The sequence below is a fragment of the Colletotrichum costaricense genome (genome assembly GCF_030867565.1).
Source record: "Colletotrichum costaricense strain IMI 309622 chromosome Unknown Scaffold_25.1, whole genome shotgun sequence".
Taxonomy (NCBI): Eukaryota; Fungi; Ascomycota; class Sordariomycetes; order Glomerellales; family Glomerellaceae; genus Colletotrichum; species Colletotrichum costaricense.
Window position 1 is genome coordinate 395637 of NW_026848254.1, and position 14129 is coordinate 409765.

Genomic DNA, 14129 nt, shown 5'->3' on the forward strand with positions numbered 1-14129 from the left:
ACCCAGTAATGATGTTTAACGTTACCTAGGCATCAATCCTAGCTCGCAGTGTTGGTCACATTGTCAGGCTACCAGTCAGCTGTCGCGACATCGTCGCCAGGGCCACAGTGAATGGTACTACCGGCACTGCCAGAACCTCTCAGGTGCGGCTCTCCGTGATAATGACAATAATGACATCGAATATGAGACATGCCTGGCCAACATTCCATACAAGTCGCGGAAACAAGTCGAGCAAGATTAGGTTGGCGGATGGCACAACAATCAATTTAGGCGCCTCATTCTCATTCTTCCTTCTTTTTTATACAATGCTATTAATAACCAGATATTGCATTCCCCATGCCCTGAGCTAGCCGGTTCACAAGGCAACTATCCCAATTGATGCGTGTGTCTCACCAGTCAGAGAACGAATTCAGCAGATCTGAATCAAAAGGTCATTTATTTCTACTGAAGAATTCTGTGCGACAAAATACTTTTGAGATCTAGCTTAGTTGGCCGGGACCCTGACCTTGATGACGATCTGCGGGACGAACTGGGCCGAGCGACAGATGTGTGTGGTGTGTGTGCGCTCCTCCACCATATCCGTGGACGTGATCCAGGTGTGCAGTCTAATGGAAGGGGGATCCTATATTCAATCCACCCAAATCTCAAAGTCCATGTTCCCGGTGACACCGGAAAATCTATGGTCACTGTCTCGCGGGTGTGTGTATTCAAACACTTCTCTGTGACACAAGAAACTCAGCCACATCCCTTCGCGACAGTCACGAGATCTGGCGTGCGCAGCCTCAATTATCGACATGGGCTACTTGACGACATCTCCAGGGGCATCTAACACCCAGCGCTGGTGAAAGATGAGGGTTTTACAAGGACAAAGATCTCAACACCGTAGCCACCGCTGAAACGTGAATGAAGAAAGGGCTGAGACAGACTAACATGAATGGCATTTCTCATAGCTGTGGGAGCACAGCAGTTGGGAACACACGGCGCGTGCAACGGACGGAATGTTTTCAAGCTTAATCGCAGTCAGGTCTCGCAGCATTCAAGAAGCGCTTTCAGCTTGTCGGAATATTATGTATGTAACCTCACTCATCATTGGAAGGGTGAGTACCGGCTGAAGAAGTACTTCAGGTTCGTGACGAGCTTTCCGAATTGCAGTGTTTGGTCAATCAATGACAGGATGTAAACCCTCATGACACATACACCACTTACATCGGTCGTATGCTCTTGATCTGCCCCCGAGTACTATGGGCCCATCAGCATTTCTCAACATCCTTTGCGAGTGCGAATACCATGTGCTTCGTCAATGTTATACGAAACGGCCTCCTCGGCGAGATCCTGGCCATCCTCCTCTTCAGCTGATCCGGACCTCTTCTCTCTAGATGTGACAGAGCATGTATCAATTGGTATTTGACCAGATAATCGTCACTCCAACTGGATGATGAATGTCCTGGGCACCTGTTTGCTTCCCCATGTCTACTGTGCTCTGCTAATACTACACCCATCGGAAATTGCTCCGTCTCTGAATATACAATGCAGCAAGGAGGGCGGCAGGGCTGTCAGGTCTATTACTGGTAAAGACTGAGACAGCGGGCTTCTAGAGACGAGAATGATAGGACAAAGTCCGGGCCTTCAAGATGCGATGAGACTACATCTCATTACGGAAACCCGCCCAGGTGGGCGGGACCGGCAAGAATACCTTCCGCTATTGTGCTCCTCAGCTTCTGTTCAGACAAGCATTTCGGCATATCACAGCCAGGCCTGCGTGCAGAGACTGAGTAAGATGAGCCCGAAGTATGCCGCTCCGTGCCACATGGTCGAGCCCACGTCGGGTTCGAAGCCTTCCATCACAATTCTCTCTTGGAAGCCGACAGCGCTGTGATGATGATGTCCCCTCAAGGGATCCATCTGTGCCATAAACATATAGCGTGGCTTCGGGCCTTTCAGCCTTCCAAGGATTCGTCTCTCGCCGGAAATCCAGCCGGAGACAGCAGTCAGTCTTTCACCCATCAAGCATATATTATTCCTGCGAGACCTCCTCATCGGCCCATCGGCATGAGACACGGCCGCGATCTTGACTCCATCATGCGGCAGACCTTGAAAGTCTGAGCATATCAGCCACTCAGATATATATTGTCGTCTGAAGCTGAGAGCCAGCATTCGTAATGTGACGTTGTTACTGTCGTGGCCCAAGCCGAGGAATCGAAGTCCTGCGCTGCTGTAGCTCTCTTACTACTTCGTCAATGATGGCCAGTGCAGGTCTAAAGAGGGCTCTGGGGGGACCTGTCGACGTCATGATGTCGAGAGAGTGACTGGTGACTTATCTGTCTTTGTTGACGGGATTCCCGATGGACAGTTGCAGAGATGCGTCTCAATTGGAAACGGTAGTGCTTGCTAATGCTTTCGAAGGAACTTCAATAGTTATCGTCGACCGGTAGAACTTTCAACGTTTCGGTTGAATGACTCTTATGGCTCTCGAAGGGTACTACCTCACAGCCGTTCTCACGTTCTGTCTACTTCTTAGCAAGAGAAGAATGAATCGGACGAGACGAGAGGGAGGACGTGGCTCAATGGGGTCTTCATCCTTCTATTTAGATATGGGAAGCAAGCATGACGACGGTTACGTGAGAGGTTGCTCTCACCAAGAGCCCTCTGCGCATATTTCCACGTAAAGCTGGTCAGCAACAGCGAGTTGTGAACATGAGACCGCGATCAAATGTCGTCAGATAGGGTTTCACATGTTGATATTGTTCTTTCAAGTTGAAGGTAAGTGTGGCCTTTTGGTACTTTTTGGGGGACCTGCTCAACAAACTCTCATTTCCATATGGCTAGGCAATATCATCCGTAAAGTGAACTCGTAGACGATGACCTCATAGTCCTTGACATAAGTTGAGAATAGAGTGCCAGATAGCAGAGGAAGATTCGGAGGAGTGAATGACAGTACTAGAACAATGATCTCTGACTATAGAGTGAGGTGCTGTTCAATAAGACGTAACACAAGACTGATTTCCAAGTCAGTGAGAACGGCATGGAGCGGTGAACCACCGGTACAGCTGGTAGGACCCTTATATTGGAAAGAATCATCAATGATCGGAAGATTTTGGCACCAAAGTAAGACGATAGAAGACAACGTGGCGCTAGAATTGATGACATTACCATTCGGCCATAGAATTCAAGTGACTGGAACGAGAGTAGATGTGAGGCGAGAGAATGAGAAATCATGCTCAACTCGGAACATCTTCATATTCCGCCCTGTGTGCTGCTAAGCCAAGCTCGTCTATGATAAGGAACAAAAGGGAGATGTCTCTGATTCTTGACGACGAACGCCAGGCTTAGAAGGAGATTGAGCTGCAGGCTGCAGCATGGATATCTGTGTGAAAGGCAGCGGCGAAGACAAACTTGCCATAGCCTCGGCGCATGAAGAAGAACATCGTGTTAGTCGGTTGGACTGCGTCGAAAATCATCGGGTTGCTTCGGTTTTGACAATCTTGAGCTTTGCCCCCCGTGTTCTCGGTTAAGTTCCTCTGGAACCGGTCTAGTTACCGTACTTGACTTTCCACCCCTTCACCTACTTGTTTGGGTCTGAATACACTCTTATCATCGGTAACCCGAGCCGATCCAAGAGTGACACAGTATGTCAGGGTCGAGGAAGGCAAGAGACTGGGGGGTTTGGAGGGACGTGGATGTCATGTGCGTCTGTCTCTGCAATGCCACAATGGTACCAACCAGCCGGGTCTACTTTCCTGCATTCACCTTCTTTGCTGGTACATTTCCAGAGGAGACAGTGACAGTCTCTTGATAGGCGCTGGCAGAACTCGCCGTGCAGCTCTGATGCCATGGCGCCTAATCAAAGCCAAGCAGCATGTGTCGTTTATCGAGCTCTCGTATACCACAAACTCGTTGCAGTGATACATGAGCAAGGGGCCACACAGCTGGTGGCAACGACTTCGTCTCATCTGTTGTTACAACCAATGAGGAGTTCATCATCCGTGGAGACTTTGCTGGCTGGTGTAAGCATCAGCTTGGGGGCGCCATTCAAATGGCCGAGTGTTGCAGAGCGTTTCGAGCCGACGGTATCCTGTTATCATCTATACATGCTAGTAGATTTTGACTATGGCACCACCAGGCTGCATTGACACCGTACAACTGTACGATACCGAGGTCCAAAGAGAAGAGCGTTGGTTGAGAAAATTGAACGCAGACCGCTGCACCTGCGGCGCAGCTGAATGTCTGCGTGATGTGGCCTCTGGACTAGAATCCCACGACTGCTAGAACAGGAAGTCTGCCCCGTCTCTCGTGTAGGTAGGTCGTTCGGATTGGCCAGTTCGCAACACGATTTGATGGTGGAAATCCGCGAGACTACTCAAGCGACGACCTTCTGTGTAGACGCAACTGCAGCCAATACCATCATTGCCGTTTCGTCTCGCATAACGTTTTGATTGAAGATCGATGTGGCAATATTGAAAAAGGTATCAAGACGCCACCATCCACAGTATGTCGGCTGATACAGCTCTGTCCTTTTGCATCTCGAATGGACTATTCGGATGTTCCTGCCTGCAGAAGAAGAGGTGGTCCACACGAAATTTGTGATGATGGTGGGCAAATGCTAATTCGACAGTCCGCATCGTGAGAATTGGCTCCGTCTGGCGCGGGTCAAGAAGCATCCTTTCGTAATCTACAAGGTATCTGCTTCAGAACCCAAGAGCATTCGTCCTCAACCGGCACGCAAGGACGCGGGATGTGGGGCGACACTCTCGAAGTTGGCGCTCACAGTCTGACAAAGTCGACGCCAGGATTGGACTGCATGGAGCTACCTGAGGTAGGAAGCTCGTGGAACAGCAGGAGGGGGCCACTGAGATCAGCTGCAGCAACCGTACCGCAAATTCGTTGCCATCGGAGGTTGAGTCGTACTATGGCAATTGTGAACCGGGATACGACGACTCCAACAAAGAGAAACCCGCTCAGTCTGGAGCATCAAGGGTCTTGATTGCTTGGCGAGAGATTGCGATAAGCCCGGGGTGATTGACGAATAATACAACAGCCGCGGTCGACGTCAGCTGAACCCGCCTCTCTCCTTGATTTCTTCCAGAAAACCTTCCTTTTTCTGCGAAGAAGCTAAGAAACGCCACTTGCAGCAGGGCAAGACGGGAGACGTCAGCTATCCGAGATGTTGATCGATGTAACTGCGAGGCGCAAGCTGGTGCCTGTTCCCGTTGGTGCTGATGGTGTTTGATTTTGAAGTGGGTGGGAAGAGGGATCGTGTGCACCGCTCGTGAGTCGTGAGGGGTATCGCGCAGAGGAGAGCTTCTGGCGAAGAGGAGAATGATAGCAGAACGTGCCAAGGAGCCAAGGACGAAGAAAATGCTGATAGCGAGAGTGGACGAGGATTAATCGCCGACGGTGGCTTTGTTCCAAGCAAATTCCAAGAGAAACCAAGGAAAGCCAAGAGAGTGGTGGTGCCGTTCTTATATAATGCGGGTGTTATCCTCCTGCCTGAATGGGACGTTGAAGGTACGGCTGGACAACTTGCGCGCAACGAGATGATTCGACTGGCCCCGAGCGAGATCTGGGCACTGCCGACAAGGAGTCTCGAGGAGTGGGAGAGACAGGGTGTGAAGCAGGGTCCAGCAACGGCCGCTAGAAGAAAAACCACCGAGAACGAGACCCTTTTGCGGCTTGCCTTCCATGAAGACAGCACTGGCCTGTCATACAATGTTTATTCCCCGCTCTTCACAGTCATTGCGATGCGAGGAAGGCCTCCCTAGATAAAGTAAGCTCGTGAGTGACTGGCTAAAGTTCCCGACATGGCGCCTAATTGAGGATTGCGAGGAGCATCGTATCATTAGCGTCGTCGGCGGACAAGTCTCGCATCGAGACGGAATCCCGACAAGTTGGTCGTGTTATCGCAAGCAGTGAATCTGGACGGGGAAGAGCAGTGTGGACATAGGTAGAGATGGATGCAGCTGGGAAAAGGCGACGGCTGTCACCAATCGGTACGTAGACTGCACCAGCCACATATGAACACTACGCCACAGAAAAGAGCCGAATCGGTTCGTAAGTGATCCGTGCTAGCGCCAATTTAACCTTAATTTCCCCCACACAGCCACACGTGACAATGCTCAGAGCCCATCTTGGGGGCTGCTTCTCGTCCCTTTTCCTTCTTCTTTCTCTATTGTGCTGTGAGTGCTCTCTTCCATTTCCTCCTAACCTACGGATATCGTTCCGGCTTATATGATTGTCCAAGAAAGACAAAAGTACCCGTCGGCCTTTTGTAAGACTGGGCAGAACTGCATTTAGCTTATTTCAAGCATGCACCCTTTCGAGCTAACCACTTCTCTGCGTCTTGTGGCTGAATCCCTGCTCCATTTGAACATTGGGCTCCTTCCCGTCTCTCATATTTCGAACCTTGACACGCTCCTATGGGAACCATCAGACTTGCAAAGGCCTCCCTATTTACAATGTTTAACGTAAGGGGCAGTTGGAGCTCGGCAAGGAAAGATAGCGCGACCGACTGGGCGTCTAAGTCAACCTACTCCTCTGCCTCTGCCAGGCAGACTGGGCCCATTGGAATGGACTCATTCTTTGCTATGATGACGGCATAGCAGGTTCTTACTCAACATCACCGTGACCTGTTGTCAGAGACCCTTGATTTCTCATGTTGATGCCGGAGGCTGATCACGACAAATGTAGTCTTTGGTATTCCTGCTTACTGCAAGTCTCTGAAAAGAATCTATAATCGAACAACAAATTCCGCCCAAGTCACACTGAACACACTTTCACTCTCTGGTCACAAAGTACGAGAGCATGGTTAGACCCGTTACCTTCCCCGTGTGCACAGAACGTGGCAAGCAACAAGCGCGTACCACCAGCCTTGTCGTTAACCTACCAATTTTGACCCTCCCCCACGTATCCGACAGTACTGTGCAAGGATATCGTCCAAGACCCTGCTTCTTCTGCGACCACCCTTCCCTGTCCCTCTGTTCCATCAGAGGAACCAATGGTTGGGCTGTCGTCTGGCAACCCAAATGCTTCCCCTGCCTCCTGGTCTGGTGGCACCGCGCGCCGAGACTTTGTGGTCGCCGTCTTCGCGACTGGAAACCAGTGGTCTGGCGGTACGGACCAATCCTCGTTCTCTTGCATATCTGCTGTCCACCCCATCTCATCGGTTCTCTGCCTGACCGAGAAGGTCGATCCTTTCGACCAGACAGCCAAGATGTTGCCCAGCCGGCCTAGACTGGGACTGCCTCCGAAAATCATCTTGGATACCTTGCCACCTGCCGACCTGTTCGCATCATCCAGATGTGGCAGCCCATCATGTGTGAGGTACCCGGTTGGCATCTGGGCGCCGACCATGTGGTACCGCTGATAAGCGACCTGGCCGTCTTCAGTCTCCTCGAAAATGTTTATTTATCGCTGCGTCCCACGCTGCCGGGTTTGGGTCTTGTGTCGTGGCCTCTTGCTCTACACCCAGGTCCAACTTCACAGCCGCCCAAAGCGTGATGGCGAACGACGAGAAGAACGACTCGCCGGTCTCTCCCATTGACATTGGGAGGGACCAGGGCGTCTTGACTGACGAGAAACTTGCTGCTGTAAGTTCTAATAGCAAGAAACAGTGCGGATTAAGTTAACCAACTTATGAAGGGCGCACATACCGAGGAGCTCCACCGTCTCAATTCCGAGGAAGAAGCCTTTGAATCGTGAGTTTCCCAACAAACGCCTTGATCATCCACATAACTAGCTAGAGCTGACGAATTCTCAAGGCACCTCAATGTCACAGAAGACGATCTAATTGAGGCCAAGGCTGTTGCTGCCACCCTCTCCTTGGAGGGAGTGCGCAAGGTATGTCTAGATACGACCTAAATAACACCAAGAAGTCGTTGACACAGGACACAGATGATGGAGACTGTCCTGAGAATCCATAACCGAGACCCGAACTTTCCTCACAGTGTTCTCATGAAAATCCACGAGTTCCTTGGTGAGTAAAGCACGCGCAACGATGGCGACTTTCGGCGCCTGTGAGACTGACATAGCGGCAGACAACCAGGACGTCTTCGAGAGACCCGAGAAGCACGAGCAACTGATTTGGGAGATGAAGCTCGAGGCTGCTTTGATCACAAACAACAGCCCCTACGCCGAGGTGCGAGCCGTCGTTGACAACAAGGACGACCCTTCCCTTCCGTGTGGAACGATCCGAGCGTGGACCATTGGCGTCTTCTTCTCGGTCTTCCTGGCCTTCATCAACCAGGTAAGTTGCCGCTCCGCCAGTCCGCACCACAGTGCTAACGACAGAAACAGCTATTCAGTATCCGTCAGCCCCTCATCAGCATCGAATCCAACGTTGCCCAACTTCTCGCATTCCCCCTCGGTAAGGCATGGGAGAAGTTCATGCCGAACACTATCTTCAGCGTCTTCGGTTACAAGATCCCCCTCAACCCAGGCCGATTCAATAAGAAGGAGCACATGCTTATTGCCATTATGGCCAACACTGCCAAGAGTCTGCCGTACACCCAGTACATCGTGTGGACTCAAGTTTTGCCCCAGTACTTCAACCAGCCATACGCCAAGAGCTTTGCCTACCAGATCCTGATTGCGCTCTCTACAAACTTCATTGGCTACGGTCTCGCTGGTGAGTGATGCAACGGCGTACTTTTAAGGGAAATTTCATGCTAACAGCAGAGCAGGCCTCACCCGTCGGTTCATCGTGTACCCTTCGTACTGCGTGTGGCCAGCGTCTCTCGTCACCATCGCCCTCAACTCGGCGCTCCACAACGAAAACAACATTGCGGTCCCGGGACCATTCAAGAGACTGTACTCGATGACTCGATACAAGTTCTTCCTGTGGTCCTTTGCCGCAATGTTTGTGTACTTCTGGTTCCCCAATTACATCTTTGAAGTCCTCACCTTCTTCAGCTGGATGACTTGGATCTCGCCCGACAACCACAACTTGGAGATTTTGACAGGTTTCCGCAATGGCTTGGGAATGTTCAACCCCTGGCCTACCTTTGACTGGAACGTCATGTGAGTGGACTCTTCTCGGCTCACCATGCACTATTCTTATCCAAATGAACTTCTCGCTGACTTGATTCCCTCGGCATAGGCTTTTCGATAGTGTCGATCCCTTGGTAAGTGCTATTTGGTCCTCTCATGACGTCTTATTCCGGGCTTCGCTGATGTCAAATAGATGGTCCCTGCCTTTTCCACTTTCAACCGTACCCTCGGCATGTGGCTGCTTGGATTCGTGATTATGGGTCTCTACTACACGAATGCCTGGAACACCGCGTACCTCCCAATCAACTCAAACCGTGTCTTTGACCATTTCGGAAACCTCTACAACGTCTCGCGCGCTCTCGATGACCGCGGCATGTATGACCACGAGAAGTACATGAACTACTCAGCTGCCTACCTCGCAGCCGCCAACACCTTGGTCTATGGCGCGTTCTTTGCCCTATACGCTGCTGCTGTCACCCACGTTGCGATTTTCCACCGCTACGAGATTGTGATGGGTTTCAAGAACATGTGGGCGAGCATCCGCCGCCAGAAGAAGACCGTTGCCGAGGGCGAGGACTCTGGCGAGTACAAGGATGTCCACAACCGTCTCATGGCTGCATACCCCGAAGGCAAGTGTTTCCTACAGCAACTAAATGCGGCAAACACTGACTATTTCTCTAGTTTCCGAGTGGTGGTACCTTGGCACGCTCATCGTCGCTGCGGGCTTCGGTTTTGCGGGTGTTGCGGCGTGGCCTACCTACACCACGCCAGGCGTTGTTCCCTACGGTATCTTCTTAGCTGTTATCTTCGTCATTCCTATCGGAATCATCAAGGCCATGACAGGTATTGAGGTTACCCTCAATGTTCTGGCTGAGTTCATCGGTGGTATGTGGGTACAGGGCAATGCTCTGGCCATGAACTTCTTCAAGTCTTTCGGGTAAGTCCTAAAAGTCTCTCAATCCTTTCGATTATGCCTGATTCTAATAGCGTTTGATTAGTTACGTGACATGCGCCCATGCCGTCCACTTCGCCAACGACTTGAAGGTAGCTCACTACCTTAAGATCCCTCCCCGTCAGACCTTTGCCTGCCAGATGGTCGCCACTCTCATCTCCACGTTCGTCTGCACCGGTGTGATGAACTTCCAGATCAACATCCCCAACGTCTGCACTCCCGATGCGCCCATGCGTTTCTTCTGCCCCGGTCCCAACACCTTCTTCACCGCTGCCGTGCTCTGGGGTACCATTGGGCCCATCAAAGTCTTCGGTCACCAGGGACAGTACAACTACCTTCTGCTCGGATTCCCCTTGGGCATCATTCTGCCGGTCCTGTTCTACTACCTCATCAAGTTCTACCCCAAGAACCGCTACCTCCGCCAGTTCCACCCTGTTGCTCTCTTCTACGGAGGCATCAACTGGGCTCCGTACAGCTTCTCCTACGCCTGGCCCGCCGTCCCCATCGCCTGGCTGTCCTGGATCTACGTCCGAACCCGTTACTTGGCCTTCTGGTCCAAGTATAACTTTGTCCTGTCGGCCTCTTTCTCCGCCGGCATTGCACTTTCGGGCATTCTCATGCTCTTCACTGTGCAATGGCTCGGCGCGGAAGTCAACTGGTGGGGCACCTCTCAGATCGGCGCCGGCTGCGAGGGTTCCGCATGTACTCTCAAGTCCCTGGCCGAGGGCGAACGCTTCTACCCTTGGTGGAACCCCTCCCAGGTTCCCGCCCCCTGAGCTGCTTCATCGCTGCTTGTCCCACTGGGCGTTTACTGCTTCTGTTGGGCACGCAATGATGTGAACCGCGGCGGGTCTTCCGTCAGATCAATCCTTTGATTCACATACATTCGTTGATTAACGTCTAATCATGACTAAGACAGATATGAGAGAGAAAGAGATGGATGAGGCTGCGGGCTGATATGTAGCGTTGAGCTGGTTTTTCTTGATATCCCCTTATGTTGAGCGCAGAGGATCGTCCCTCCTAGAATAACATAATATTACCAATTATCGTCGCAATACCTAGGCTCGTCTCTCACGCCGGTGCATTGAGCACAACTGACTGAATACTGCAAGTGACTGTGTCGCCGCTCACACTTGCACTCGTGCCGGTGATGGTATAGTTGGTCGCGGAGTTGTAATTTTGCGGCAAGCTGGTGCACCAACTTGAATCTGAACTGCCAGTGGAGGTCTGAAGGTTGTCAGTTGGGTTCCCTGATTGACGCTGGGATATAGTTGGACATACAATTACAACGTTGTCGAATGCTAGTGGACCAAAGTCCCATGAGACGTCGTACCTAAAGAACATTAGTCGAAAATCCGTTGTTTGACATCGGGTGAAGCTCACAATTCAATGGCAAAGAGCACTTGATTGAAAGATTTATCGGCTAGAGTAGGCACCTCAAGTCAGTATTACTACACGGCATCCCCCATCATCCAATGGTGGCTTACCCAAAGCGAAGTCATTGGTAACAACCTGACCACCAGTTTGCCTCGTCACAGTGCTGGTCCACGCCGAATTGTCCGATTTCAGGGTGTTTTGGAACGAAATCGTCTCCCCGCCGTACGTGTTGAAGCCTCCGCCCCAAGGGAGACTCGGGTTGGAGCAGCACCACCCGGAGCCGAGCCACCATGTTCCGCTGCGGCCGTCGAGTACGTTTTGGTATACGCCGCTGTTATCGGTCGGTTGCAAGCCTGGCCAGAGGTAGTAAACGCCGGCGCGCGGTAGTGACGGGATCACCATCTCGCCCGAGAGAGAGGTGAACTTCTGACCTGAAGCGGGGTAGTAACGGAGGAAATACCAGGTCACCGCCGATACTGGATTGGCCAGAAAGAGTAGAGGGAGGACGAAAATTGCGCGATGCATTTTGGCGGTGAATTGATGTTGGAACTAGATATCTCAAGCCGAGGATGAAAGCCGCAATGTCCTCTACCCACTGAGACGAGACGAAGTGATGTATCCAGATGGTACTTACCTAGGCCTTTTATGCCTAAAGATTACGAACTTATCTTGACATCTTCTGCAACCAGTCTCACAGAAAATCGGGACGGTGCCATGGGCGGTTGCAACGGTCGTGCCCCATAATCCATTTCAGGAAGTTGAACAAATCTCGACCAGGATCAGCTACTCTTCATCCATCTGAAGTCACCCTACTTTATCAGTGATGTTCGAACGGAATCTGCCCCGCCAGTTCATTGATACCAGGATGCAACGTATGAATGCATCCTGACCCAAATTCAGAACCTCGTCTGCCTTCTGCCGTGCGGCAGTTGTCAACTCCCCTGCATCTCGCGATAAGAAGGCTGCATGGGATAAATCTCCAGGCGGACTTTCATTGGGACGCTTAAGACTTGACGATGACAAGGGTCCATCTTTGGAACGGGATGGAATGAAGCTTAGATTTATTTAGGTAGAAGATAGTGTTTAACGAACCAGTGGTGTCTCATTTACACCGTATGCCCAAACAAAAGGAAGAATCGTAGCAGGATATGACATAATGGCGTTATGGTCCCTGCGTCTGCCTATGATTTCCACTTCACATAAGGTGCGCCTTAGTGCCACCGCCGAATCGCCGAGTCGCTACCTTTCGTCCGCATCGCTGGCAGCTGTGAACGACGTCCTTGAAAGGCCTCATGGCATACGGAGCGAATACGCCAACACCAGTGGTGAAAAACAGCATGACGGCCATCCAGCTACAGAAATAAAAGTATCAGTCAAAAGTTTCGAGTAATTATGAGATACATGGCATGGGGACGACGTACTGCGCTCCTTTGCCAATGGTATGGTCCGTTGTAGTGGGAGTGACGCCCTTGCAAGCAGGGCACTCGATCAAGGCAGGCCATCTCTCAACGAGGGCAACAGGCACGACGTTTGCCCGGGAGCCTTCACCTAGAGATTCGCCATGGTTGCAGTGGACAACGTGACAGTATTTGACATTAGGTCCGGCGATATCATGGCTGCCGATGGCAGTTGACGCGGGAGTATGCATTGCTTGGTATTGAGGAACTGGAGATCGGATACTGAAATCTTCGGGAGCGTTCGACATCGTTTCTAATGGTCCCAATTAGCCTAAGTCGTGGAAACTGCCTAGAGATGATATATCTTACCAAATTCACTCTTGCTCATGCCTGGAATTGCAACTAAAACGAGTATTGTATTCGGTTGAGATTGGATGAGATAACTGATGAGGAGTTATAGTCAAGGGCCCGGGAAAAGGCATTCATATAGACATGGAACACACACTCGAATAACATGGAACCCAACCAACGGATAGCAACCCCGTTGACCAATAATCACGGCAGCTGTGGGATAGTTCCTTTGATGAAACACGGAACCTGCCATCTGTAGTCTACCAGACGTCAGTTGCATATCGCCGAATGCATCGCTGTAAGTCATTGTTAAGGCTCTACCAGCCATGTTGTCCGGCATTATCAATAGGAACCAATTACATCGTGGCAGAGACACTGTTGGCCAGCAAAATAGACCTGTGCCAAAAAAGTTGCCTCATTCGTTACTATGAGCCCGTTCCCCGTTTTGGCAGTCGAATCCTTCGGGGAAATGTAGCGCTCTAAATGCTGCTGCCTGGCCGTCTCAAAATAGCACCCAGAGCTCGTGTTCCCTCCCTGCCGATCGCCGAATCCGTCTTCAGTTCCACAGCCATACAGGAACTATGATTTAGTGGATTGAACCGGCTTGGATATCAATGAGGATTCAGAATTCCTGGGATATGGCTCTCCGCACTTCAAAAACCCTGGTTGGAGATGCTTTTGAGGGTCTGTGGTCCGTGGCCATGAGGCCTCGTGACTAGGCATTGTCTAACAAAGTGGACCCTGACGTACTCAAGGAAGTACAGAGACGTACAAGCAGTGTTTGGGGTAAGAACATTGTTTTTAAATGCTATATGAAAGGGGTTCGACGAGACACAGTTTCTGACAGTGGATGGAGGTAGCCTTGTCAAACTTGAAAGAGGCTAGCCGCTGGTATGAGAATCAAAGTCAGAGTGACAGACCTAGCTCTATACTTTATCGATCCATTTCTTTGTTGATGGGGAGAGCTGACGCGGCCTCTAACGGTCTGCCATGGCTCGTGGCCTCGGGCCCGAGGATGCAGGCTGTGTTTTGGGTCTAGCCTAAAGCCATACACATGCTGCCAAGACGTA

At 51.2% G+C, this 14129-nt stretch overlaps 3 protein-coding genes across 3 annotated transcripts; 1 reads left to right on the top strand and 2 right to left on the bottom strand.

Annotated features, from left to right (window-relative positions):
- Positions 1 to 7493: 7493 nt before the first annotated feature.
- Positions 7494 to 10710, top strand: CCOS01_15734 (OPT oligopeptide transporter; the record flags this gene model as incomplete). The annotated part of the gene is made up of 11 exons (XM_060463872.1): positions 7494 to 7583; positions 7636 to 7691; positions 7755 to 7833; positions 7888 to 7969; positions 8031 to 8239; positions 8290 to 8620; positions 8676 to 9012; positions 9092 to 9116; positions 9176 to 9617; positions 9664 to 9919; positions 9981 to 10710. The coding sequence occupies 11 exons, from the start codon at positions 7494 to 7496 to the stop codon at positions 10708 to 10710; spliced, it is 2637 nt and encodes an 878-aa protein (XP_060305627.1).
- Positions 10711 to 11005: 295 nt separating this feature from the next.
- On the bottom strand, positions 11006 to 11836 carry CCOS01_15735 (uncharacterized protein; the record flags this gene model as incomplete). The annotated part of the gene is made up of 4 exons (XM_060463873.1): positions 11006 to 11161; positions 11216 to 11267; positions 11318 to 11357; positions 11422 to 11836. The coding sequence occupies 4 exons, from the start codon at positions 11834 to 11836 to the stop codon at positions 11006 to 11008; spliced, it is 663 nt and encodes a 220-aa protein (XP_060305628.1).
- A 670-nt stretch (positions 11837 to 12506) lies between these two features.
- Positions 12507 to 12959, bottom strand: CCOS01_15736 (uncharacterized protein; the record flags this gene model as incomplete). The annotated part of the gene is made up of 2 exons (XM_060463874.1): positions 12507 to 12663; positions 12733 to 12959. The coding sequence occupies 2 exons, from the start codon at positions 12957 to 12959 to the stop codon at positions 12507 to 12509; spliced, it is 384 nt and encodes a 127-aa protein (XP_060305629.1).
- Between the last annotated feature and the right edge of the window lie 1170 nt (positions 12960 to 14129).